This window comes from Aythya marila (assembly GCF_965140915.1).
Source record: "Aythya marila genome assembly, chromosome: 19".
Taxonomy (NCBI): Eukaryota; Metazoa; Chordata; class Aves; order Anseriformes; family Anatidae; genus Aythya; species Aythya marila.
The window spans coordinates 9997930-10024866 of record NC_139060.1 but is presented as its reverse complement, the minus strand read 5'-3'; the positions used below and the strand labels follow the sequence as shown (position 1 = coordinate 10024866).

Below are 26937 nucleotides of genomic sequence, written 5' to 3'. Positions count from 1 at the left end.
ATGGTCTGTTTTATACAAATCCGGGAGGCACACAATCAGAGCCTGGGCTCGTCCCTGGCACAAAGCAATCTTGGTGTCTCTGCTCGATGAGTCATAAGGAGTGCAATCACATCTATTTTGAAGAGCAATGTTGTTTTTTAACTGTGTCGAGAGCTTCCAGCTTCCTCGGAGTTTTTCCTGCCTTTCGCTTCCACCCTGCTTTCCCCGTGGCCGCGGCTCTCAACGTGTGGGTGGCAGGAGCCCGATGGCGCTGCTGCGGCTCCACCGAGCAGCAGCCCGGAGGGGAGCAGAGCGTGGAGCTGCCGTCCTTGGCCATCGTGCTGGCACCCACGGTGCTGGGGTAGGGCACTTGGGGTTCTGGGCAAAGCCCCCTTCACATCCCACCACCCTCCTGTGAACCCCCCTCCTGCTGCTGCTGCTGCACCCAAACTGTTTGATGGCCAAAGCAGCTTGCTGAAATCAGTGCTGTTACACCCAAATGTTTTCTGGCTGCAATCTCTGTTCCTCCTGGGTTATTTGGCGCAGCTGGAGCTCCTTCTCCACCCTCCAACAGCATCAGCTGCAGCTTCTTATCAGCGCTGGGCACAATCCAGGCTCCAGCTAACTGAAGGGTTGCTTCTGGCACTGGTGGAGGGAGCCTTTTTATTTCCACCTTGCATTGCTGTGTGCTGGAGATGCTGGGGCAGCAACAGAGCAGATATTCAGCAGGACCAGCCCAGAGCCACCCCTGTGAGCCTGCTGGATGTGGTGACAGTAAGTGTGATGTCCTCTGTCTTCTCTCCTGGACTAGCAGTGACCCTGCTGCAGGCTGCCAGTGCTGTGGCAGGCATGGGGTGGTCTCCCTGCCTTGCATGTGTTTGGTGCCATGGTGGTCCTGTGTGGCTGGAAGGTGCCTGTCCTGCTGTTTGAAGGACAGGTGAATGGTGTGGCTCTGGTCAGTGTGTGCTGGGGCAACAGTGGCTGCTGGTGGCACAGAGTACTGGGGGCTGCGGGAGGACGCAGGGGCTGCCTCCCCTGCCTGGTGCCCTACTGTGTGGTGATCAGCTCTTTGTCTCTATTTCCTGGCACAAAACCTACCTCTGCACCTGTGTTGCTGTGCCACTGAGGCCTGCATCTCCGCCCTTGCCTCGCAAAGACACCGGGTACCCACACCAGGGACAGGCGGCCCTGTCCCCACAGCACATGGCTGCCGGTGCCTGTGGGAGGCCTGGGGCAGCCATTTTGGATGGTGCTCAGGTGCCTGTACAGCAGCTCTGGTTTTACCTCTGTTTCTAACTAATGTGGAGTGAGATGCGACAATAGCAGTAAATACTTGAGGAATTCCCCCATGCAATGGCTCCCTGCAGCTTTGCTGCCATCCCATCACTACTGCCTTTAAGGCTGGGAGAACAGGAGGAGGCCGGAGGAGCCCCTGTGCCTTCCCTTCCAAGTGCACGTCGCAGCCACAACGGTCCCAGGCAGGTACAGGGGAAACCCTTTGGCCCCAGGCTGCTGCTGGGATGTAGAGGCTGCAACAACAGCAAAAAAGCCCAGTTGATAAATGTCAGAAGAAATACAGTAATCAGCTGAAAGCAATTTACTGAGCCATGTAACCGCCCTGGGCTCGCCATTTTCCTTTATTCATTTATCATGGTAAGTGCTTTGGCCAAAATACACAAAGCAGAGAAATTGTTGACATGTGGGGCCCTAGCAGAGCAAATCCTTCATCCTTCTCCCCCTCCCCACTGTGCACAAACTAACTTTTTGGGAGTTGTTTATTTAAGGACTGCAGAGGCTTGGTGCTCTTTGAACCCAAATGCTTTGGGAGTGGGGCTGTGGTGCTGGCCACCACCTTCCCTCCGTCTTGCCATTGCCTGAGGCTGCTTGCTGCTGTTGGAAAGTACCTGCTGGTAACCAAGGGTTATAGTATGTGCTCAGGACCATGTCATGATTCTCCCTTCTCTAACCTCTGGAATGTGGAGCAAGCAGTGCGTGCGGGAAGATGTTGGCTTTGTAGACTCCTGTGCTGACTGTTGGTTGTTTTACTCCTGGCAAAAACAGCCATGCTCACAGTATTAATTTCAATTCTCTATCTATGAAGCCTAGGGAACTGCAAAGCCATGGTTCCTGCTGGCTGGTGTGCAGCAGGTGGTGATGAGTTGCCACACACCCTCCAGGAGCGGCTGGTGGCCAGGTCGCAGGTAGCTGTGCTGTCCCAGCTGCTTCTCTGGAGAGGGGTGAACTCACTTTTGCTTTATTTTAAGCAAGAATAAATGAGGGTAACAACAGGAGTGTGAAGTTCCTCCTGCATGTGGTGCATGCTTCAACCAGCTCTAGGCTGACTGCTGCTAGAAGCACAACCAGGCCAGGGTGCGAGGCGATTCCACAGCCCTGCAGAGGGTAGGGTGTGCAGGAAACAGGCCAGCAAGGAGGTGACATGTCTGGTGGTATGAGCTTCACCCACTCCTGCTGAATTGATGCCAATTCTGCTGATGCCTGAATGAAGAACAGCAAGGAGAGTTTCCCCCTTCCCTCCAGCACCATCCAGGTTCAGGAATCCCTGTGGCCAGGGGATCCCAAAGCCCATATCTGCTCTGGAGGTCTGGGAGATCTATCCCTGCCCATCACCTGAGGCTGCCTGACTCCAGGCAGGGATGGCCAGTGGGGTATGTGGCAGTCTGTTCTTGCTTGTGAGGGGGAGAGCATGTCCATATGGATGACATTTATCCAAGCAGCTCCTTGGTCTTTGCTGCCAGCAACTTGTCCATCTCTGCTGCAGCGTTGTCTGCCATTTGCTGGATCTGTGGCAACACAGCACAAGTTTGAGTCACGTACTAGGTAATGTCACAGTTTAAAGGAAAGGAACGACCAGACCATTTCCTGAAAGAAAGCCTAAAGCCCTCATAAAATCCAAAATAGTGCTTGGGCAATAGCTGACTCTTCCTAGAGCTCACAGCTGCCCTGGGTGAGTCTTTGCCAGTGCTACATCTGCACAGTGATAACAGGGATCGGTCAAAGGCTCTGAAAAGAGAAGCTCAACATGGACTGTCTGTGCAACTCCTACTTAACTGCCAACAGACTTGGATGCTGGAGTACAGCATGGTGAGGGATCTGGGGGACTTCCCCATCAGTGCTCTGCTGTTTCAGTTAGACCCGCTCAGCACCCAAAGATGTCTGCACGTGCAAATGCCCTGTATCTAATTTACGCTTGCTGCAATCCTTGCTCTCCTTTCCAAGGCTCCTGGCAAAAACCTTGGCTGTGCTTCACAAGTTACTTGGTCAAGACCTTATTTACTTCAGGGAAAGGCAGAGTCAGAGACCAGCTGGTGTCTGCACCAGAGCAGAGAGGGCTTATCTCTACAGCCTTCTATTATTAGAACAGACCAGGTCACAGCAGGAACACAGCCTTAGCACACTAAGAATTCATACATGAAATAAACAGACTTGTTACTGCTTGTAAAAAAAAAAAAAAAAAAAAAAAAAGAAAATTCTTGTAAACTGTAAGTTTCTTTTCCTTGTGTAATAGATTTCTTGTAAAAAGAAGTAAACAGCTATTGCTAAAGCCCTGTCCATTGATCATGGTAACATGGGATGGACAAGGCAAACAGTTCCAAAATGGGCATGCGTGTATTTGACTGAGTGAAGGGTGCATGTGCAGAGAAAGGTTGGAGCCTCTGGGAGTTTTGTGTACTACTTTTATAGCACTAATTAAGGTGCACTCGATTCCAAGGCATATAAGACCTTTCATGCCAAAAAAAAAATTTGGGTACAAGTGAAAATTAGACTTGAGATGCTACCTCTCTAAATGCAGAAAACCATCTGTGTGCTGTGGGACAACTGCTTCCCAACAGGATTCAGTTACAATAGCATGGCCATTTTTCCTGCTTGCACAAATGCTCTGTATATCAATGTTTATTTTTTTGAGCGCTCAGAGAACAGTTCTGAAGCATTTGCAACGTATCTAACTTTAGCTGTTAATAAACAAACAGCTAAAAAGTAATGGCCTGCCTTCAGAGGCATCAATTCAGCAAAACACTTATGCTTGTGCCTGAGTTTTTGCCCAAGTAATTGACTTTAGTGACATCTGCTCTTAGGGAATTAGGCGTGTGCTTAAGTATTTTCCTGAATCAGAGCCAAAAAACTCCTAACAGAGAATCTTGCTAGCCTTTTCATTAACAACAAACTGGAGCAATCCTCATTAATGCCAGCTGTTTTCTGATGTCCAGGCACTGCTTAAGTGGTGGTAAAACTTTGGGTAGCTTTGCTCCCCAAGATCAGCTGGTTTGTGTAACAATCCGTTGGACTACAAAAGCTTTCGGGGAAAATGTTTTTTCCTGTTTCAGCTTATGGTTCATACCATAAATTTGGCTTTGAGATTCAAGCCTGAAATCTCACAAAGAAAAAAGCAAATACAACAGCTGTTGCCTACTCCAAAAATTCAACCCAGGGTCACTTCTTTTCCAGCCAGGTTCTCAGTGCTGGAGGCTTGTCAGCAAGCTCTGGCATAAACGCTCACTGTGTGTTCACACTACTGAGCTGTGAAACGTGATATGCTAAAAGGAAAAAAAATTACCTGCTTTTCTAGCAGCCAGATGGTATCTTCAGACACTTTGCTCTTGAACTTCTTTACCTGGTTCATGCTTTTGCTTCGCACCTTTCTCAAGGCGTCTTTGGATTTGTTGGTGGACTGTTTGGCAAGCTTGGCCAGGCTCTCCCTATGCTCTCTGGTGACCCTATCAACAAAGAAGGGAAGAGAAAAGTGTCACATGTAGCACAGCCAGATTTATTTCCTGCGATTGGCAGACTGGACTTGGGGTAAATTCAGTGGCCATCTCTGCTGTGGCACCTTTCAGACAACTCCCCTTCCTCTGGGGCTGATGGGCTGTGAGAGAGCACCTGCATGGTGCTGTGCAGGTGTTACGATGGTGCTGGTTCTGTGCAAGGCTTCACGTTGCAACGGTGCTGCCCAGGGCATGCTTTTATCCTGCTTTGGTCACCCTGAGGCAGCTCAGCTACCTCTGCACATCTGCCATGGCAACACATCTCGGCACAGAGAGTCTCGAGCCTAGAACAGAAAGTTCCCAGCACAGCTCTAAGCTTAGGGACTTGGACTGAATCTCACTTGTTTTATGGTTGTCGCTGCAGTGCCTGAAAGTCATGCTGAAATGTTTAATTTCTTTTTTCTCCTGCCAAAGCATCTGCAGGGAAGAGGGAAAATCCAGCTCCAGACCTGAGACAGAGCTGAGAAGTGTAATTTCCCTGCAAAGCTGTGAGGAAACCTCCATCCATTCCTGAAACTCAGAGCCGTCTCCCTGCAACTGGAAGAGGCTGAATCATTTATCTGGAACCTATAGAGCTTGTATTTCACTTGACCTTATTCCAGCTCATCGTGACCAGGCATCTCCACCGCGACCGTGTGTAACACCCTGTCTGACAAGGAGGTGACACCAGAAATGGATCTGACATTAGCAGCTCGTACAGCCGCAGGTGATGTGGCACAGAGCTCCCCTGACACAGTGCCAGTCACAGAAAACTTCCAACTTTCCATCCCAAACTGAAACCTGAAGGTGATGAGGGAGCCTGGGATCGGCTGACATGTCATCTTAGCTCCAGTAGTGTTCCAGCACTTACAGCTGATCACTGTCAGCATCAACTGTTAGTGCTTAACAATAATATTGTAAATTATTTTCATGGCTATTGCGGTTTCCACATCACCTTGAGAATAAACGCAGTGCTCTCGCTGAGACTTGCTATGCAGAGAGCTCCCGTCTGCTCGCGGAAGATATTGCAAAATAAACATTTCACGCGAATATTTAGAAATTGGCTGCAACAGCCTGGGTCACCAAAACACTGAGGCCAAGACTCTTCCTGCAAAGAAGTCAGGAAACCTGGGGCGAGGGCTCCCGCAGCAGCGCCAGCTCTGCCCCCTCGCGGGTATTGCTTACGGGGAGGCTGTCAGCGTGCATCGCCCTGCGCCTCTCGGAGCTTGCTGCAGCCCCATGCGTCGCGCTGCCTCTGGCACCGTCCTGCAGCAGATGTTTGCAGGGGCTCCGACCGCCACTCAGCACCGCCGGCTGTTTTTACTTTGAGGTACAGGAGGGAATAAGCTTTCCTGAACTGATCAGCGACTGCAGGGACTTGGTATCCCTGGAAGGGCTGACAGATGTAGAGCTGGGACCCAGCTGCGGCACTGTGGTGCCCCCCTCGCACCCAGGGGACACCCTGGGGACAGCGATGTGGCCCTGTCCTTGCTGCCAAGGGGGGCGACCAGCACACAGACAGCGAGGGGCTTCTGGGCAGCACAGGCTGGGACTGGGACTCGAAGGCCTAATTAGAAGCGAGCGGGGTTACTTGTGGTTTCCTGTGCATCCCAACGCCGATGCCTTTAGGGCTTCTTTTGTTTAAAATCCCAAGCCAGAGGTCCTGCGGCACATGCAAAGCCAGCTCATAAACAGAGGTCTGGGTGAGGTCAGGTTCTCAGGCAGCTTTCTGAGGGGGCAGGGAGGGGAAAAAAAAATAAAATCCATGGCTGCTAAACTGGGAGGAGGGAGCTGGAAACCTCTGCTCTCCTGCTGGGCGGTGGGGCGAGCTGGTCCAGGAGGACGGCCTCAGCTGGGGGAGGCAGAGTTTGCCCTTCGCTTTTCACCTCCCCACTCGCTTCAGCTTGTGCGAATTGTGCTGAGGGTATCACTCGCCTGCTCGGGGCTGCCGAGCCTTTAAGGAAATGTTTTTGTTTATGCAGGGCTGCCAGATTTCCTATGCTTCTTGGCACAGGGTCACAGCTTTTGTGCCTCCTTGTCTGTCTTTATTAACACCAATTTCTTTTTATCACTGCGCAGTGCCGTGGAGTTTCTCAGCGGGTTTTACGTTCCAACCAGACCGTATGTAAATTCTCAGCAATGCTACCACCGATGCCAGAAACGGACACTTTTTCAGTCAGATGCTGTTTCTGGTTAAGGAATCCATCAACATGAGCCAGGCCCATGGTTTTTAAGGACAGTTGTTTATTCCTGTACCCAGATCTGGGACTCTTAAGCTGTCTAGTAACTGTTGCAGCTGCTTCCTCTTTAATCCCCCAAAAGCATGAAGCAAACCTGGGGAAGGGGTGCCAGAAGCAGGGCGCAAGGACAAGGTTCCCATCCAGGGGCAGCTGCTGGATCAGTGCCACCACCACAGGTAAAGTGGCAAGGCTCAAACCCCGTGGGTTTCCAGGGACGATCCTGTCCTGCCAGGATCACCACAGAGCCTGGTGACCGCACACCAGTGCGTTCAGAAATGCACCCTACACCATGGGTAACGTCTCCTCTGTTTCTGCTTCAGTCAGCAACCAGTGGTTTAAGCACTGCAGCACTTGGATGCTCCTTTCCCAGCATATGGCATGAGCACACCCACAGTGAAAACAATGCAGGCCACATCTCATCTCCAACACAAGGCGTTTATGCGGGTAAGAATAATTTCTGTATCTCAAATGCTAGGAATTTCCTGTGAATGAGAGGGATCAGTTCAAGGAAAGTAGGCTTAACTAGATACTCTGCATGCATAATTGCAGATAAACATAGGGTGCAAAATATATTATTCAACAAAAAGCATGAAAAAGACTTATTATGATGAGCGATCTGGAGCAACGCAGCTCAAACAGCTTTGTTTTCTTCAAATGAAATTTCTCAAGTCCCTTCTCCCCATAGTAGGTATCTTTGCATATTTCTTAAAGGGCAAAGGAAAATAAAAGCTCACAATGAGTCATTAAACTTTCAAATGAGTCATCTGGCTTTCAGTAAAGCATGTGTAAAAATATTACTAATTTACAAACAATATCCAGTGTAACACAATGGGTCCAAAAAAGATGAATCTAAAAATGAGGCAATACCATAAAAGACACAAGGTCAGGTCAAATTCGGCCACGAGATCGACCAATACAAATGTTCCCATGGCTGTGTTTTTTTCTTCTTTTTTTTAAACCCTCAGGGAATAATTTTTATATAAATAAATATTGCCTATGCAGTGCTAGCAACACAAACAGGCTAATACCTTAGGGAGTAGAGGGGATCCTAGCAGGAAGCAGAAATAAACACCAACAAAACAGTGTATTTTTAAAACTAGTGTACATCTTAACTGCAGTGCAAAAACTTATTTAATAGAATAAATACTGAAAAGTAAATTTCATTTTTAAATGCTCAGTCAAAACAATCTCAAGCCCTGATGTGTAGCTGCACATACGAGGCAAAATATAATGCATGGGTGTTCACCTGTTAAGTCTGATGAAAAAGTGTTTTTAGTAACAGGCAAAGATTGTTTGTGTTTGATTTACTTTTAACATCTTCCCTCATGAAATAATCCCTTTCTGCAGAAACACTGTCTCTTCATTGTTTGCCTGTTTTGCACACCTGCTGTAATTTTGATGATTTCACTGCCTCCATCTGTTGTATGTTCTTTGCAAATATTTTTAGAGAGTTGAGAAAATTAAATATTTCAGAAAAATATAGAAAAAACAGTTCAGAGTAGAAAAAATCAATTCAGAGAGATAATATTGAAGAGTAGTCTCTGGCTGAACTTGCTTATTTTTCTTCCATTTGCATTAGGTTTTAAAGATTGAAACAGTCTGCTTCACTTCTTGATAAGTGGATGAAACTCTGACAGATTTAGTTGTGTCAATAGAGTGGGTCAGAAAATGGAACTAGAGGCGCCCATGAGGCAGACCTGCAAGGCAAGTTTTCCAAGCTGAAAATCAATTTAACTTAGGACTCCCTGGGCTGCCGACTGTCCAGGAAGAAAGCGACCAAGAGCAGCAACCCTTGTGCACCAGAGGAACAAGGGAGCACATTAGATCTTTCTTGGGGAGAGAAGACCTGGTTTTGATCCACGACACCACAAAAGAAAGTGACAGAACGTATATATTTGTTTGAAAAACAATATTTTTTTAAAGATCAAGATTTGTAGTTTTGGAGTTTCCTCCCCTGCAATTCATATTCAAGGATGACCCAAGTGCCCATTAACAATCAAACCACTGTGCAGCAAACCGGGAGCCTCAGCAATTATGAAGATAATGGTGCCCTCCTCCTCTGCCTCCTCTCCTGAGGAATGGGGGAAGGGCAGAGAGCACGGGGGGAAAAAGAAAATCAGCAAATAGAATGATAATGTCATTCCCTTTCACCGACAGCAACAGAAAGCTGCAATTAGACTTCTCTTGAATTTTATCTAGCATTTTGATCAGAGAATTTCTAAAGTAGATCTAAGGCACGAGAAATACTCGGTTCATCTTTACTTAGCAGTCACCTGCTCCTAAAACACAGCGCACGTGTGCAGGGTTTGCATGTGCAGCCATCCCTTTGTGGGAGCTGTTCACAGCACCCCAGGGCCATGTAACCCTGGGATGGCAGATCACACAGTGGGGACTTTGTGCCTCTGCGTCTGACCAGGGCATTTTGAGGGCTCCGTCACTGCAGGGTCTGAGCATGCACAGGTGCAAGGGCTGCTCTGGTCCCAGGGATTGAATGTGGGTGAGCTTGCCCTCTGAAGGGCCCTCACCGCAGCCCTCTGTGTTATCTTATGTGAGGGTGAACTTGGGCAGCTGTGGGCACTTACTTCGGAATCGGCACCCGAATCAACGTCCCATCCACTTCTGGGTTCAGGTTCATTCCACTCTCCCTTATAGCCTTCATAGCTGCAGCTGTGCTCTGTAAAACAGATCAAAAGGTAAAGAGAATTAGGAAATAATCATTCCCATATGCCAGAACTCTGTCAATAGTTGGCAATCCATCTCCACAGAACATGGAAACATTTACTTCTGTTACCAGTAAGATCAGGAAGTTACATTGGTGCGGAGAGCTTTGATCAAACTGAATGGGAAACTATGGCTGTGCTCGGTATCGGGGTAGGAAGGGCACAAAGGGGGGAGAGGGGAAGGGAAGCAACAACAAAAGAAAACTGTTTTGCTTCTTTGAAACTATTTGAATGGTTTGAGGCAATGCAGAGTGAAACCGCAATAAATTCCCTAGGCATAGCCTGACTGTGGCAAAGGAGATGAAAGATTCTGAGCATTTAAAAATTCCAGTTGAATGTTTTCCACTAGAAATCACACAGTGCCAATTTAGAAAAGTTAACTAACTTAACCACTTCAGCACTACAACCTAACCACATTACATCAGTAGCAGTTGGCTGAGAACGGAGCCTGTGCCCAGCTCTGTTTATTTTACAGCTTATTACTTAGGATTAAGTTTTCAAAACTCCATCACTGCTGACTGACACTGCTCTGCTTAAAAGGTGAGGTGTGCAGGTTTGCTTGGGAACTACAAAGTGAGTAAAATGCTTCCTTCCCTGTTTTAGAGCGCTGGTGAACTTTCACACAGCATCAAACGTTATGGTTAAATCACAGCTTTGCTGGCAACTCCCACAGTGCTCTGCCAGTTTGTTTCGTTCTTTGACATTGACAATAACAAGACCGAACTAGTCTATTCCTTTGGCACTAGTGTGGCATTTCCTACAAGGCGCATTGCTATTTCTGATATTCTTTCCCATTGTTAACTTTAGCTCCAGGCTGCTACAGTAGACCGTGTTTATGAAGTTCAGTTTCTATCAACCGAGGCACAAACTAAAGCTCTGCACATTCATTTAGCTCTGCAATGCGTGATGTCACTGAATGAAATTAATGCTGGTCTCAGTGTTCTGTAAAACACAACGGCCATACTCTAAAACACAAAAAGTGCAGAGAAAACATAACAAAGAAGATTTCAGCATGTTAGGACTGTAACGTGTTATTCTATGCACAGTGCATGCTCTGTAGGAAGAGAATGCTCGCTAGAAGTTGCGTTGTTTAACATACATTCTAGAAGAGATAGAAATAGTGAAAATATTGTCTCCATCCTATCGCAGCACATAAAATAGCTGTAGTTAAAAGACATGATCTTGTTTGTTTTTGTAACTCTTGGGCAAACGGGATTTGGCCCTGTAAGTCCTCTTCTATAATTATTTTCTTTTCTAGACTCTTCAGGGATTTTTATGTGCTTTTCAATGCTATGAAGTATTGGCTATATTCTATAAATAATGACATCACATGAAAGTGAGTATAATGTTATTAAGCAGTTCAGCCTATCCATGGAACAGTTGTGGTATAAAATATTGCATTGAGAGAAACAGTTACAGCTCTGGTTCAAATGAAAAGTGGTCCTTTGGCTTAGAAAGCAAATGCAGGCAATGGTAGACATGACGATATTGGTATCTTGATCTGCATGGACAGAAGCTGCATCATGCCATGGCTCCTCCGGCCCTCTCAGCTCTGGCACTCTGAGGGACCTCGGTGCACTCGCTGATGAGGGGCCTTCAGTCTTCGAAGTCATTATATGTGCTGGATACACTTTAAGAAACACTTAGGCATCAAGTGCCTTATGCTGACCTCCTCTGAGACTTTGCTGACTTAATTAATTGGGGAAAGCCTTTGCAAAATAAATAGAGATAAGCTTTGGCAAGCCTCCAGACCCGGAGCGGGATGAATAACTAACCTTGCGGTCGCTGCCGCTCGCATCTGCAGGTCGATCTGCAGGAGCCCCCTGTGAGGGACTGCTAACGCCTGATCCTGAGGTGTGATTCATACTTGCTGCTTAATTTGGGGGCAAGTCTAAGCCTCCTGCAGAAGACTAAGGGAAACTGACCCTAATTTAGGGGTTCTGATCTGAAGGCGCTGTTAATGGAGGAGCTCACTAACTACAGCAGGGCCTGTGTTAGGCCTTGCTCCCGTTAGCCCAGGCCCAGCTCAGAGGCAACATCAGCAGCTGCTTTCCACGACCTTCCAGGGGGTGCCCTCAGCCTCTGTGCTCAGTAAGCAAGCTTTATAGGAGTTTGATGGTGCCCCCAGCACAAGTACAGACTACTCCAACTGCACTTGTGGTTCAGCACATGGCCATGTCTCCTCAAGTAGCTGTGCTGATATAAAACATCAGGGCCGATCCAGCACTGCTCCCACATGTGGAGATCAGGTCAACCAAAGGAGAGGGTGAGTGTAGGACTACTGGGTGCAGAAAAAGCAGGGGAAGCAGAGACCTGTCAGGGCACGGTGTGTGCAGGTGTCCTGCCAAGCACTGCAGCACCCTAACTTACAGATGCAGCTGACAGCACCCTAACCCCCAAAGCAAGCTGACCGGTCAGTGGTGTGCTCTGGGTATGAGCCTGAGGGCCCTCACGGCCTGATGTGCAGCACACCACTCCTGCCTGACCCCAGTGCTGCCACACGTGGGAGATGCCCTGCTCCAGACAGAGCACTTGCCATGTGCAGCGTGCAGTCAGCAGCAAAATACGGCTTCTGTTTTGTTTCAGACAAGAAGTGATACTCAGTGCGGTCAGAGCTCTCTGACCCTTTCCGATTTGATTGATTTTGTCCAATTGCTTCTTTGCTCGGTATCAACCCGTTTGTTCTGTCAGTAATTACCTCCCTTGCCATGCCTTCGGTAACGTGTCCTTACCTCTGGAAAATTGGTCATGTTGACTATGATGAGCTGAGGTGACTTCAGTGAGATTTGCCCAAGCTGGTTCAGCGGAAACTTCCCATCTTTCGTCACGACAATTATGTGATCAAGGGCCCCTCAAAAGAACCAAACACACGGGAATTTCAGTACGATACAGCACTTCAGGATGATGCTGTAGTAAAAACATGAATAGAGGGTCCCATTTTCCTTCTGTTGTGCAAAATATAGATGTTAATAAAGAAATTATGTATTTTTTTTCATACTTCAGGTGCTCTTTGTATTTATGCATCCCCTGCGGTATTTGCAAGTTAATTATTTTAACACTGCTGTAGAGCACAAAAACGTGAAAACAAAACTCACTTGTTACTAGAATAGGAAAACTAAACAAAGATTGCAAAGAATAAAAAGGAAATATTTTTAATTCTTAAAACTTAAACATTAAAATGTTATTACAAAGATCTAGAAAATGATTGTCTTTAACTTAGCAACGTTCCCTTAAACCCCTCATTTTTTCCAAGTCCCAAGAGGAGGTGCTATACACTGCCTAATTTAAAGTATTCAGTTTCTCCCTGAGCTACTCTTAATCTGCTCTCTTGTTTCTGCTGCAAAATGTTAACAGGCCAAAAGGCACATGGGACAAGAGGTACTTTATCAGTGCAATTAAAAAAAATACCTATGGTTAAAATAAATAGTTAAGAGACTGAGCTACACTTTCCAACTCCATTAAAAACTGAAGTGCCCCTGCCAGAGCAGGGGTGGTGAATGATTCAAATTTGGTCATTGTTTAATGTTAAATTTTATCCCTGAAACTTGATACTACTTACAAATACATATGTTCAGAGTGTTATAGTAACTGTAGCTTAGTCAAATATATTCACGTTTCTTCCTGAAACACAAAATTCAGTAAGTGAATAAGGCTTGTAAAGGTCAGTAACCACAAAGATGCATAGCAAAAAAAAAAGTTTGTATATGCCAGACACCAGCCTGATGGCAATTTCCAAAAGGCTAATTTAATGGCAATTGGATTTTTCCTGCCCTACTGCACCATTAGCTGACAACCTGCTTCTTCATCACATCTGCAAACAGTTCAGTTAGACACTTTTGACATCTCCCACTTAGAAAAGCTATTTCCAGGAAGCTATTAACAAAAATAGATTCTTCCTGGTCAAGCTCAGGGTGAAGAGAGCCTTCAGTTGGGGATGTCAAGGTTGCAGTAATCGGGTGCCCAGTGAATAACTCAATAAAAAGAAAATCAATTTTGAAAAAAACGGACTTCTCTGTTACTAGGATGGGTATCCTTCCTTACAGGCAGTAGAGCACCGTACAAGAAATTTACCAACCTGGTGAGGTTCTAACGCTGACATTTCTGTTGAAATCTTCTTTCAGAGCTTCCACCACCGCCTGCATGTCTTCATTGGTTGCCTCCAAATTGATAATATCTTCAACTAAGGCAGCATTGATATTCACTTTGGCTTGAGTCTGCCCTTTACCTTTAGCTGAGGATTACACAAAAAATATTTTCTGTTTCTGAGAACACTTAGTTGTTGTATTAGAAAGCAGAAAGAAGACGTTAGAACCACTGTTAGATTCAGAGTTGAGTCTAAGATAAACTGATATTCCTAAATGAGTAAATTGCCCAGCACTTGAGCACACGGGCAAGGTACATTTGAAGGCTGTGCTGTGTGCACGAACTCTAACTCCACAGCCTGGACGGTGTCGATGGCTACTTGCTGCTGCAGTGACAGCTCCACGCAGCACTTCTCCCTGAGGAAGGACTAAAGTCTCCTTTACACTGCAGTGCACTCGGGAAAGCTAGCTCCTTCAGGGCTGTGTTCTGCCTAAGTTAGATCGATACTGGTACAGGAGTGAAAAGGAGTAAGAGGTTCTGCTTTCAGCAGTATCTGGCAACACCTCTGGGGGTTGCAGACCCGGGCAGAATAGCTGCCTGTACCTTTTTTGGTGGCCAGCTGCCGGGTCAGCAGCACCTGGTGGACACACTGCCTGCAGCCCTCCAGCAGCAGGGCTGGGCAGCCTGCAGGAGCCTGTGGCAGCCTCCTCATCATGGCCAACGGTGAATACAGCAGGGAGTGCAGGTGCCGAAAGCATCTCAGTGCCATGGCCATTGTTTACAGCTCACCTGGAAAGAGAAAAGAAGGGTGGGGTGCTCAGCTCGCTGAGCAGAAACGGCTTCAAGCCTTGGCTGTGTGTGTCAGGGCACGGTGACAGCAGAGTGGTGACAGCTGAGCAGTGACAGCTCAGTGGTGACAGCTGAGTGCTGCAGGCTGCTCCTGGTGCCCCTGCAGCTGCGTGGCTCAGGCCCAGGGACACGGTGCTGTCCCAGCCACCCGAAGGGCACAGCCTGGGGAGCCACAGCGGGAGGACACTCCTCGCCGGGGGACAGGGCGCTTGTGGCAACTTTGGCTTCCATCCTACCCGCTCTGAGGCTGAAAGGCATTCTTATTTTAAAGCCCTTATTTCAGGACGTTTGCTGCGGGGAGCTCTGAGGTGTTGTTGCAGCACAAGGGCAGGCTGGGGCTCGGAGATCCGAGCTGCAAAAGAACTGAAGGGGAAGGAGGTGGAAGGCCGGCTGGGCTGGGCTGGGCTGGGCTGTGCTGAGCAGGGTGTGCAATTCCGAGCCGTGCCGTGCCCTACAGAGCCCTACAGAGCCCTACAGAGCCGTGCCGTGCCGTGCCGAGCCGTGCCATGCCGCACAGCGTCCTGCCGAGCCACGCCGCCCAGGGCGCGCCACCCGCCGGGTCCGTGGCGCGCCCTCCGCCCCAAGCCCCGCCCCCGACCACGCCCCCACCCACACGGCCACGCCCCCCGCACACCGCCCCGCCCCTCCGCGACCTCGCCCCTGCAGCCCACGCCCCACGCGGCCCCGCCCCCTCGCGTAGCCCCGCCCCTTCTGCTGGCCCCGCCCCTCCCGGCCCGTTCCCCTCGCCCCTCCCCTCCTCGCCCCCCTCCCCCGCCCCGTTGGGGCCGTGCCGGGAGCCCCGGTTGGGGGGGCGGGGGGGGCTCCGTCCGCCGCCGCCTCCCCGCTCACCGTCGCTCGGGCCCCGCGCGCGCGCCGCTGACGTCACGGCCCCGCGCCGCCTACGTCACCGCCGGGCGCCGAGGGCGGGGCGAGGCCTGCGCGGGGCCCGGGGCGGCGGCGGCGGCGGGAGGAGGAGGAGGTGGGGGGGGGGGGGAGGTGATGGTGGGGGCCGGTCCCGGTCCGCCCCGCGCCGCCATGGAGCCGGGCCGCCAGGCGCTGCCGCTGGAGAACGCGTCCATCCTGTGCGAGGGAGCCCTGCAGGACGGGCACCGCCTCTGGATCGGGAACCTCGACCCCAAGATCACCGAGTGAGTGCCGCGGGAGGGGCCCCGACACCCCCCAACCCCCCGGTGACACCCCCGGGACCCCCTGGTGCCACCCCCGGTGTTCCCGTTCCCCCTTCAGACCACCCCATCCCCCCCGGCACCGCCCCCTTTACCCCTCCCGGTACCCTCGTTCCCCGTTACCCCCTCCCGGTACTCCCCGGTGCCCCCTCCCGGTGCCCCCCAATCCCCGTTACCCCCCCCGGTACCCCCCTGCAGCGGCCGAGCCCCCCTCTGCCCCTCCCCGCCACCCGCGGGGGCTCCGTGGCTGCGCTGAGCCCCGGCCCGGGGGGCACTGGGGGGGTCCGGGGGTGCCACCCGGTGCCGGGGCTCGGCTGGGGGCGTGCTGCCCGCTCCAGGATCCATCATCCAGGCTCCAGACCCGCGTCCTGCTCTTGGTTTGGCTTTACGGAAGGTTTTACCCCGCTGAAGGTGGCATCGGCAGCTCCGTCTCCTTGCAAAAAAAACACAGAGGGAGCTCCTTGCGGTGCACGGAAATAAAGGGGTGACCGTGTCACTGCTGCAAGTCCTTACAGACCCTGCATGTCCACACTGACCCGTGTGTTCCTGGTCCGAGGCTCCACACCCGTCCCTGCTCACCTGGATTATCCCCGTTGAGCCTACGGATCGTGTGGCTGGAGCCATGCACCTGAACGCTAAAATAGCTCTTCCTTCTTTTCCAGCTTTTATCTGATTTTAGAGCATTGCCCCTGCAATGCCTGCGTTCGATTCCCTTAAGGTGGAGTGAAGCCGGCGGGGCTGTTGGTAGGGCTAATCATTGTGACTTCCTCCAGCAGAAATGAGTTCAGAAAGTCTCGGATTAATCCGAGACTTCCGCTTAGCGAGCAGCCTACAGCTGCAATCATGCACTGGGGAGTTAATGGGTAACGTGCACGTTCGAGCACAAGCTGTGGTAATAGGGATTTATAAATGTAGGGCTGCCTGCAAATTACAGCCTGCACGCCGGTGGCTTTCGGGAGGTTTGTGCGTGTACCGAGCAGCTGTGGCTCCAACGGGGGGCTCGGAGGGGGTCGAGCACCAATGCCTCTTACGTGGCAGGGTTTGGGGCACCTTCTGGTGGGTGTCCTTACTGGTACCGGGTACTGGGGGGCTTCTTTTGGGTGGTCAGCCTCTGGGTTTGGTGTCAGTGAGCAAGGAGGCTGCGGGGTTCCCTCACCACCGCTGCAAGCCTCTGGTGCAGCATTTGTCGCCCGGGGGAGGTGGGAGATGCTTTGTGCTGCTACGTGGTGGAAAAGCCTTCAGAGACCCACATTTTGTGTCCAAACGCTGTGCTTCCAGCGCTGCAGCTACACACATGCTGCCTGGTCCCCAGCAGCCTTTGAATGACCATTAATTGCCTGCAGGTATGAAGTCGTGGGTGTCCGACTTCCTCGGCTGCTCTGCCGCTTGTCTGGGGTCCCATCTCGATGAGTCTCACCTCAAAAACAATGTGTGCACGAGTTGTTGTTGCAGCCTCCTCCTGGCTCCCAGCGGGGCAGAATTCCTCGCAGTAATAGGTTTAGCATGTGGCCCGCTACCTTCGCGGCATCCTTGGGACGGCATTGTTCAGAGGAAGCCTCGCCGGGGTTTGAATAGCACTCGGGGTGCCAGGAGGAAGGCTGGAGGAAAAGGAAACGGGGGAGCTGCGGGTTTGTCTCGCGTTCACATCAGATGAGAGGAAGTGGAAACTGGGGCTGGCCGCGGGGCCGCATCTGTGCGAGCGGCTCCGAGGCTCTGGGTAGCCTGGGTCAGTGCCATAAAAACGCTTCCAACATGGTCACACTTCTTTTTTTTTTTACACTTGGGGTTTTCCACTACAGGTCTCCCTTGAATACTGAAGTCTTCTTCGCTTGGAGATGAGTCAAGCCGCTGTCAATGCCTCGCTGTGTTAACATCGGCTTGTAGCCACAGCCCGAAACTTTTGGGTGCACACAGCTTGAGGTCTGAGCGGTTCCTTGTGGGGTAGATGACTCCCAGTGGTAAAAATCGCGTGTGTGGTTGGAAATCCCTCTTTGTATCATCTAAGATTTAAAGCTCGTAAATTAAATAGACTGCGTAGGTCGCTTCCAGGCTCTTCTAATAAAATGTATTTTAAAGGAATGACTCCTGCTCTGCTGCCAAGAAAGCAGAAATAAACATTGTTATTTGAGTGCAGAGGTGTGCGGGGGGACAGCCGCCACCATGAGGTAGCTGCAGGGCTTTCCCTCGTTGCTGAACGGGGCGCAGAGAGGATCCTTGCTGCCCGTCCCACGGCTCTCATTGCAAAAAGGGAACAGCGCTCTGGTAGTAAGGACTTCATCTCCATGCTGCTGAAATTGCAAGCTCTTCTTGTAGAAATATGTTCACAGAAACAAACCTGGGGCATTTACACGCTTTGGAGGCTCTGACAATTCAACACGTGGGATTTATGTCGCACCTCCAAAGCTGGTGCTTTTACTGGTACAGCTGTGACTGCTTGAGGTGCAGCGCTGACGCCTGGTTTCTGTGGAACCGGCTCCCTTCTCTTCCTGCTCTTGTTTTTCTGTCTCTCCTGCCTGCTAAGCGGAGGCTGAGTGTCCGCGGGCCTCTTGGAAGACCCCAGCACTTCAGTGCTTCATCTGTGTTTTGAAGGACGTAGGAAGCGTCCCCTAATCACTTACAATGTGTTTATTCCCCTGGAAGATAACCTGGCCCTCCTGCACTGCGGGCCTGAACACTTTCTGTACCTTCACCTCTTTGAAAGTGCACATCCTGAACGTCCGCCGTGCCCGTGCTGGGAGATGACTCACGTTCCTGGAACTTTCTTGCTTGGCTCCTGAAGCTTACAAAGGGCCACAGCCCGTTTCAGACATCCTATCGGGCTTTATTAGGAAAAATATTGTCCTGTCCTTCCCGTTCGGACTGTCCCTAAAGTTACACGATGCACTTGGGTGTCCTGGGACACTGCTGATCTCTGTGTCTGGACACACGCTGTTCTGGGCACTGCCTGCCCGTGTGCAGCAGGATTTGTCCCTGTGGGTTTGGGAGCTGCGACTGTTCTCTCGTCAGGGAAGCTGGAAATTGGGCTGGGTTACACGCCTGCTAATGCTATACAGCTAATTGCCAGGAGAAGTTGAGTCCTAAGATGCCCTTTGTAAGCCCTTAGACAGTTCTTGGTCTCCAGGTTTGGGGTCAGCCGGTGCCTGCCCTAGCAGGTGCAGTTTGCCTTGTAGGTCAGCCAGCGGTGCTCAGCTGGGATTGGGGGAACCAAAAAAGCTGTAAGGATCTTCCAGGTTTAGATGTGGCCTCTGCAGCAAACAGGCTCCCGATTTTAGGCTGCTCGTTGCACTAGAGGCTGAGCAGACAAATGTACTCGGGCTGTTCCAAATGTGCTAAAATATCAACGTGTGGGGAGAGGGAATAAAGGAGAGGGAGCCCAGGCTGGAGGGGGATGGATGGTGGGGCTGAGTGTGAAACGTGTGCCTATGTGTGTGTCCTTGCTTTCCAAGCACAGCTAGGTGCAGTAAATGTCTCCTTTCCCCTTCAGGTACCACCTCCTCAAGCTCCTCCAGAAGTTTGGCAAAGTGAAGCAGTTTGATTTTCTCTTTCACAAGTCCGGTGCTCTGGAGGGGCAGCCGAGGGGTTACTGCTTTGTGAACTTTGAAACCAAACAGGTATGATGCTTTTATGTAGGATTTTGTTTTAAATGACTGGCTTCTTTCCCCATCTCCTTTATGTCAATAAAAATCTAAACCAGGAAGGGATTAATTAAATACTTAAATTAAATGCTTTCTCGTGCTGATTGCATAGGGCTGGTTCTTTGTTTCCTTTCTCTCGCGAGCTGGTGGAGGTGTGCACTGGTGGTGCTGCGATCCATGCAGAGCCTTGGATCAGCCTGCCAGACCCAGAACTGCTCGGAAGCCCTCCCAGGCTTCATGAACATGCAAACACCTCGTGTGATGCTGCCAGATACACAACATGCTACATCTGCAGCATCCTGGAGGGAACTGCCTCTGGGTGCCCATTTGGGGTTTATCTCTTGCAGTCTAAAATTCAAGTCATGCTAGCTCTAACACCAGAGCTGTAGTTATTTGTCAAAATTCTGCTAAATTGTTAAAAAGTTATGTAAAACAGCGTTTTTGGAGATGGTGTGCCCTCGTCCTTTTGCTGTGAAACCCTCCCTAAGGATGTCAGAAGAGCCGTGACGCGGTGCCAGCGCTCTGGAAGCTCTGCTGGAATGATTATTCATAGCCAGGCAGAGCAGCACTGCAATGTGCATTTTTCACTGCTGTGAATTAAGTTTTATGGGACTGTCCCAGAAGTGAGGTTTCACTGCTTAACCTAGATCAGGGCCAAGTGGCTAACATCCCCAGTGTGCGCTAGCAAGATCTGGGATAAGCATAGGTAGGTGTTTATGAGACGTGTAATCACTGTAATGAATCATGGCATTTTCGAGAGAAACCCCTGTAGCACAAACCTCCCCCGGCACGCTGTTCCAACAGCTCCTGCAGCTGAGCTTTTCAAAACCTGTGTTCGTCTTCCCCATTTCCTTCCCCCAACAGCTGAAGGAGTCTGCCCTGCTGGTTTATAAAAGTCTGGTTACTCAGGTGGGTGTGGGAGGCTTCCAGATATTCCTGGGTTGGGATACAATGGGATAGACTTTCTTTGCTGTCCGTTAGCTTTACTTACAGAAGGCTGAGTTACAAAGAGAAAAGGGTCTTTACGTCTGCGACAGTTTTGACTGAGGACTCAGTTTGTTTATTGAACTGTCTTCCTGTGCGTCCTGTGCAGGAAGCAGAAAAGGCGATCCAGTGCCTCAATGGGAAGCTGGCCCTTTCCAAGAAACTGGTGGTGCGGTGGGCACACGCACAAGTCAAGGTAAGCCTCTTGCTCTAAATGAAAACTGTGTTTAGTTTCTGAAGGCAAAAATCTTTAATATTAAGGAACAATTCTTATCAAGGCCGCCTTATCCTGGCAAGATAATTTCAGTCTGTTCTGGGAAATAATTCTCATGGAAATAGCACGAACGATCTGTCACTCCTCTCTTCCACCTAAGCTGTGCTGGATCAGCTATGAATGAGAATAGGCCGTTTAACCTGATGTTCTTTGTAAAGGAGCTTCTAATCAGAGCGCTGTGAACAGGTTACTCTGTAAATGTCTGCATTTCAACTTTTCCCAAGCGTAGGGAATGATTGGCTGAAAGTCTGTATCCTTCCCTTTGTGGTTTTGCTCCCTTTTTGGATCGGAGATGCATGGAAATTCCCAATTACTAGGCGCTCTGTTACTTTGTTCCACTTGTGAAAGCACTTATGTGGCAGCAGCTCTAATTACTTCTGACTTCTAAAGCAAGGTAGTTCACTTCTAAACTAAATATCATTTTATTGCTTGCTCTATTGCATAAAACATTAAGTGTTTAGTATTAACCTAAGCAGTACCTTCTGGAACATCCTTGTTTTAATGTCACTGAAGTCTTTTCTTGTTTCTCTTGCAGTTATTTGCTAACTGCTATTTGATAAAGCAACGTAGTTTGAATAACTTTCTGTGCAGAAGGTTGGGGGGAGGCAGGGGAACCTGCTTATTGCTATTTGCCTGTGGGTAGTTTGCTTTTAAACATGTGTTGATTATCTTATAGATGACTTCCTAGCCTTTCTCTTACTGAGTGTAGCAGTGCGTTTGTTTTGGAGTGTTATAAAGGGAAAAGGGAACAAAAAATGAAAACCAAGGGCAGGTATCTTTGTTAAAGGAGACCATGTTGTTTTAATTACTGGCTTTGAGGGCTCCAGGCTCTTGTCAGCGCCTCCAAATGTGTGCAGATCCAGTCTCCGTTTTCTTGGGCACTGGAGCCACAGGCACCTCTGGGTGCCTGATGAGCGTTTGGGCCACAAAGGAGCTTCAGCCAGAGGAGCAGGCGGTGGCTCAGCTGGGACTTCAGAGGGTAGCTCAGTGCTGGGCTGGCCAGGGCATGGCACAGAGCATACATAAACAAGCAATTTCTAATCTGTGACTGGAAAAATTTAACAACACACAACCTTAGCTTATTGCAACAAGTGTTTATTTTAGGCAATAGCAGCACTGTGCTAAGTAGCTTTAAGATGAGCAGCCAAGGCTTACCAGACACTGTCAATTTGAGCAGCTCTGCTGAAAAACAAACCTGAATTTGTGCCAAGCTCAACAAGGAAGCGGAGCACTGTGAATAGTTCAGGAGGCCCATTGCCCACAGAGAAGACAGGCTCACAAGCTGCTTTTTACAGAAAGGAGGTGGTTCCCAACTGATCTGGAATGCGTTTTTCTTCCAGCACTGCACAATTCAGAGGAGTTGGGTGCTTGGGTTATCTTCTCACTCTGAACGATGTCTATAAAGGCTGTAGTGATGCAGTGCAGTAGTTGCCTTAAAATTTAACATCTTTACTTTGTCTTATATAGTTGGGAACAGGAAGTAATAAAATGGGATGAGGTGTAAGGATCCATAGTACAATGTACATAAGTGTGCAGTATCTACACATCATGTTGGCACTAAACAAGCATCGTGGTTAGGGCTTGTTGTAGTGTTTGGCCATGAAAATCATTCAGTTGAAAGATTCACAAAACCCAAGGTGATATTAATCCAGATTTAAAGCATATCCATAAGCAAATGTTTTTGTTTGTAATTCCAGTTGACTTGAATGTTGGTTTTCTGTTTGCAGAGATACGATCATAATAAAAATGAGAAGATTCTTCCAATCAGCCTGGAGCCATCTTCCAGCACGGAGCCACCCCAGTCTAACCTAAGGTAGGAGATGGAGTGGGTGAGAGGTGACCAAATTGTGGGAGTGATAAGGAGTTAATGTCTTAGATTTCAGTAAGATCTAGAGTTGGCATTATCTTTGTACTAAAAATCTAACATGGCAGTGAAGCTGTTTGTAGATGGGCAGCATGCTGCGAAGTGTCCCAGATGAGTTACTTAAGACTTGATGTTCATTTTCTAATGTATTAAACTGCTGGGACACTTAAGGGAGAAGTGGTAGAGAGAGGAATTGGAAATATGCAATACTCCAGCTCACTTAGCCAGAACGTGCTTTGTACTTCACATGAATTTCAGCGAGAGGTTTTGTACTCGACTAATTTCATTAAGCAAAACGCTTATGAACAAGAACTTCCTTTATAATGGTGAAAGATTTTTAAAAATCTTTCTCCATTAAGTTACAAAAAAAAAAAATAAATAAAATGCTGCCGGCATTAGGATTAGTAGGTCGTGTCTGTGGGATGTGGTTAAATTCTCCAACCCCAGGGCTGCTTTGGTTTACGGTTTGGTTAAAGGTGTGTGTGATTTCCAACCCCACCCCCCGGTGTTCTGTCGGTGGAACCTTATAAGGAACTGAGACTTGGGATAATTAATTTGCCTACAGATAAAATGAGATTGAAATTCAGAAGTACCGTGCTAGGGAAGTAATGAGCAGAGAGACGGAGTCGTGCAGGTTGCTAGCTACCTCAGTGACACAAAGGAGCTGTTCAGTGAGGACGGATGCCGCAAGGAGCTGCCGTGGAGAAGGGAACGTTCCTCAGTCTGTACCCAGCAGAGGGTAGTGGATAACAAAAGTCCTAGGAATTTGGGGTGTAAACTAGGATAGCTTCTCCCTCTGGGATGAACTCTGGTAATGATGAAATAATGTTTCTTCCTGGCCCAATTAGAGTCTGGGGTTTTCCCATCCCGAATGGTCGTGTAGCTGGGAGGAAGTCTGGCTTTCATTTCTCTGCTGCTTCCAGCAGCCTTGTCTGAGCTGCACTCTGCTGCACATGCTCAGAGCTCCTCGGATGACTTCATTTTGCGTGAAGTAGGAAGCCCTGTTCTGTACTCATCTAGCTCAGAATCCTCAAGAAAGTGCTGAGTAGGTGCAAGGACTGCTGTTTCGTGGTGCTGTGTTGTGCCATGGAGGGCCTTTCCTAAGCAAATCCATGCTGAGAATTCAAGTGAAATAGCGTGGGCCTTCGGCAGTAGATTCCTGCTTCCTGATTTCACGCTTGCGGAGGCAGTGATGGGGTCTGCCCAGCTGCTCCTGGTGCAACGAGGTATTCAGCTGTCAACACAATTTTTGGATTGCTGTAGTGTGTTTCCATGCTGAGATCAAGCTCAATTTCTCTTTTTTTTTTCCCCCTTCTCTTTCCAGTGTCAGCGCAAAAATAAAGGCCATTGAAGCGAAGCTGAAAATGATGGCAGAAAATCCAGATGCCGAATATCCAGCAGCACCTGTTTATTCTTACTTCAAACCACCAGATAAGAAAAGGACTACTCCTTATTCCAGAGCTGCCTGGAAATCTAGGAGATGATGCTTATGAATGGATGATGGTAGCAAGAAACACTGCTTTGTGTATCTGGAATCCTCCAATGCTTTTGTACTCTTCTAGAGTGAGAAGGATACTGCCACCTGAGCACAACACCACTGCACATGGCACAGGGCTTTGTAACACCTTAGGTGGTCTGCTGAATACTCCTTACTGCCAGTGTAGCTCCACAGCTGAACACTGTTCAGAAAAGCAGGTTGCATTCAAAGCCTCTGGTGAACATCCAGACAACCTCTTGTTAGCCCACATTCATTAGCAAGATTAGAAACAGTAACCAATGTATGGAGTAAAGCACATCCAAAAAACTCCAGTTAACTGATTATTTTTTAAAGTTTTTTTTTAACAAAAAATATTCCAATTTGTGTTTTAAATGGAGGGGAAGCACTTGGTTTCGATTAGCATTCTGTAGTTACCATGGAAAACTTTTTCATCTTAATAAAACTCATTTTAAATAGACTTTGCAACACTTTAAGTAACTGTGCATGCAATAGTTCATATGCACCAAAGCAAATTTACTTTGCATTTTGACTTGCTAACTTCAAGATAAGTCGTGACACAGCACGGGTATTTGCAGTGTCATCTGGGCTGTAGGTATGTGCCTCTGTGTTGGAATTGGGGTATTTACACACCACTGAGGTTTGTTCTGTGCCATAAGCTTCGGAGTGCAGCAGTGGCATATCTGATGTTTGCGTTCAGTAATCCCCTGTAGTGGTAGCTCTTCCTAAACCAGATGTGACAGCGTGAGAATAACGTTGCAGCCTCAGAGACATCTGTCAAGCACATGACCTCAGCACTTGCCCACCAACCAGTCCAGCTCCTGTTCTTTCCACTGGCTGGTAAGGGAGGTTGATTGTCTCTCAGTGTAATTAAAGTGACCCAGGTGTTTGTGACAAAATTGGTTCTACTGCCTGCTGAGGCTTACCTGTGCAAGGTGTTTAATGGAGAGGTCTAATGGGTGGCGTTTTACTGAAATCATTTGATCTGCAGCTTGTTCTTTTCCTTAAACGTTCTCTGCAAAATTGAAAGATCTGAAGAAGGACCACTCTGGCAGTGTTTTCTCCTGTGTACATGGTACTGTGACTGCGTGTGCAAGAGGGAAATAGGAGAACTTGTGTTTTCAGGTGTGGTAGATACTGTTCTGATTTTGTTGATGTTCACTTTCTCAAGTCCTTTTAGCGGTCTTTACCTTGTCTGTCACTCTTGAGTTGCTTCCCCAAGCTGGCGAACAGTGGTCTCAAACAAGAGGAAGAAAGTGATTTTTAAACAGCCTCCATTTCTGTGCACAGGTGTTGCTCACTTGTATAGCAAAGTAAGGTTTGTATTCCCAAAGCGGTGCACCTGCCTTCAAGTGCTGAGCACGCTTCCTGCTTCCCAACTTAGCATCTAGAATGAAGCTGTGCATGTGTATGATGGATAGATTAAAAGCCTGAATTGTTAAAAAGTAGGTCTTGTACTGTTAAATATTTGCTTTCTAATTTTCTTTGGGTACCTGAGTAAAGAGAAAGTGGTGTCATTTGGAGTTTGTACCCCTGTGAATGTCAATAACACCCATTTACATTCCTCTGTGAACAGCCTGTGTTTTGTTCTTACGTGGTCTAACACTTGTACTCCTCAGGATGTGCATCAGCATTATTTCCAACAACAGTTTTTGTTTTTAATAAGAATTTAAAAAGTATCTAAATCCAAGTCAGGCATGCGGTTGCATTCTCTTCAGAAACATGCTTTGATATTTATTTGTATTTAAATCGAACTTGTTGAAATTCTTACCGCTCTAAATAAACGTCCAAAACGCCTGTCTTCTCCCAGGACGTGAGGGTGGTAAATGCTTGGCATCAGCCGCAGGCTGCTGCTACGAGGCCGCGTACAATAGCAGCAGTCATTTTTTTTCCCCACTGCCCCCTCGGTAACAGAAGTGCCTTGTGTGTCTGTCGGCCAGACCCAGACCTGGGGGAGCTTTACTGCAGGTCCCTGTCTGTCGGCTGCTCGTGCTGCCCAGGAATGTCACGGCCTCCTGAAGCCCCCACGGCCCTCAGCAGCCGCCACTGATGGCAATGCCAAACCCCAAGGAGTTTCTCCCACGAGCTGTGGGAGGGGTGAACTCACGAGCACCAGTGCTCAGGCCCTGTCAGCCACCATGAGCTAGGTTGGAAAAGCACCCGGAGACACGGGAGATGTGGCACTGCTGTGCCTTTGGCGGAGGACGTGGCTGGCTCTGAAGCTGTGAGCACAGAGGGTGGCAGGCAGGGAGCAGGAGCAGAGCTCTGCGGCCACTCACTTTTGGGGAGGGGTCTGGGGGTCTTTCACCTACGGTCCTGTCCTGTTGGGGTTTCTTTGGCTCCACTCTACTGCCAGCCACATGGGATTCCAAGGAACATGTTTACCATGCCCACAATGTGGGCTTTTCCTTATTTTTTCCCCAATATTTCAGTTTTCCTGCTGGTGGTGAGACCTGCCCCCATCACGCTTTCACCTCTGGGGACGTGTAAGATGCCTGACCTCAAGTCTCAGGGTCCTGGCTCAGTTGCTCATCGATGTGGGTTCCCTGTCTGTGCTCCTGCAGTGCTGGTGGGGAGCGCAGGGAGGGGTGAGAATGGGGCTAAGGTCGGTGCGAGCACCTGGCTCTTGTGCTGCTCTGCCTCCCCTGGGCCCTGCAGTGCCCCCAGCTCTGTAATGAGGGCTCCAGCCCCTGTCTGCTCTCATCAGACGTGAGCCAGGGGCTGGGCTACACCTCAGCCTGTTCTGACTTCACTGGGCCCTTATTGCTTGGGGTTTAATGAGGGTGTACAGCCAGCCCCGGTGTCACTGCGTGACGGCGTGCCGGGGCCTTACAGCCCTGCATCCTCCTGGGCTGCAGACAGAAGCCGTA

The 26937-nt window shown here is 49.1% G+C and overlaps 2 protein-coding genes across 3 annotated transcripts; one reads left to right on the top strand and one right to left on the bottom strand.

Annotated features, from left to right (window-relative positions):
- Positions 1 to 1591: 1591 nt before the first annotated feature.
- On the bottom strand, positions 1592 to 15610 carry MRRF (mitochondrial ribosome recycling factor). 2 transcript variants are annotated; one of them, XR_014318809.1, is made up of 8 exons: positions 15481 to 15610; positions 14386 to 14571; positions 13775 to 13930; positions 12432 to 12550; positions 9562 to 9653; positions 4553 to 4712; positions 2608 to 2780; positions 1592 to 2475 (listed from the first exon to the last, which is right to left on the bottom strand). XR_014318809.1 is itself a non-coding variant. In XM_082775522.1 (7 exons), the coding sequence occupies exons 2-7, from the start codon at positions 14555 to 14557 to the stop codon at positions 2703 to 2705; spliced, it is 777 nt and encodes a 258-aa protein (XP_082631648.1). In that variant the 5' UTR covers positions 14558 to 14571; positions 15481 to 15610; the 3' UTR covers positions 1592 to 2702. The 2 variants fall into 2 exon arrangements, 1 of the variants encoding a protein (XP_082631648.1); XM_082775522.1 differs by having other exon boundaries at positions 1592 to 2780.
- A 20-nt stretch (positions 15611 to 15630) lies between these two features.
- RBM18 (RNA binding motif protein 18) lies at positions 15631 to 25865 on the top strand (the record flags this gene model as incomplete). The annotated part of the gene is made up of 5 exons (XM_082775523.1): positions 15631 to 15779; positions 19300 to 19426; positions 20544 to 20630; positions 22436 to 22521; positions 23897 to 25865. 5 exons carry the CDS (start codon positions 15631 to 15633, stop codon positions 24054 to 24056), a joined length of 609 nt encoding a protein of 202 aa, XP_082631649.1. The 3' UTR covers positions 24057 to 25865.
- Between the last annotated feature and the right edge of the window lie 1072 nt (positions 25866 to 26937).

Excerpts from the sequence above, each read along its gene's own strand:
- MRRF (XM_082775522.1), bottom strand. The coding sequence starts at position 14,557 with ATGGCCATGGCACTGAGATGCTTTCGGCACCTGCACTCCCTGCTGTAT. Across the intron at positions 12,551-13,774 it reads CAGCGTTAGAACCTCACCAG|GGGCCCTTGATCACATAATT; the intron begins GTTGGTAAATTT and ends GGTTCTTTTGAG. Across the intron at positions 2,781-4,552 it reads TCTGGCTGCTAGAAAAGCAG|ATCCAGCAAATGGCAGACAA; the intron begins GTAATTTTTTTT and ends GTGTTGCCACAG.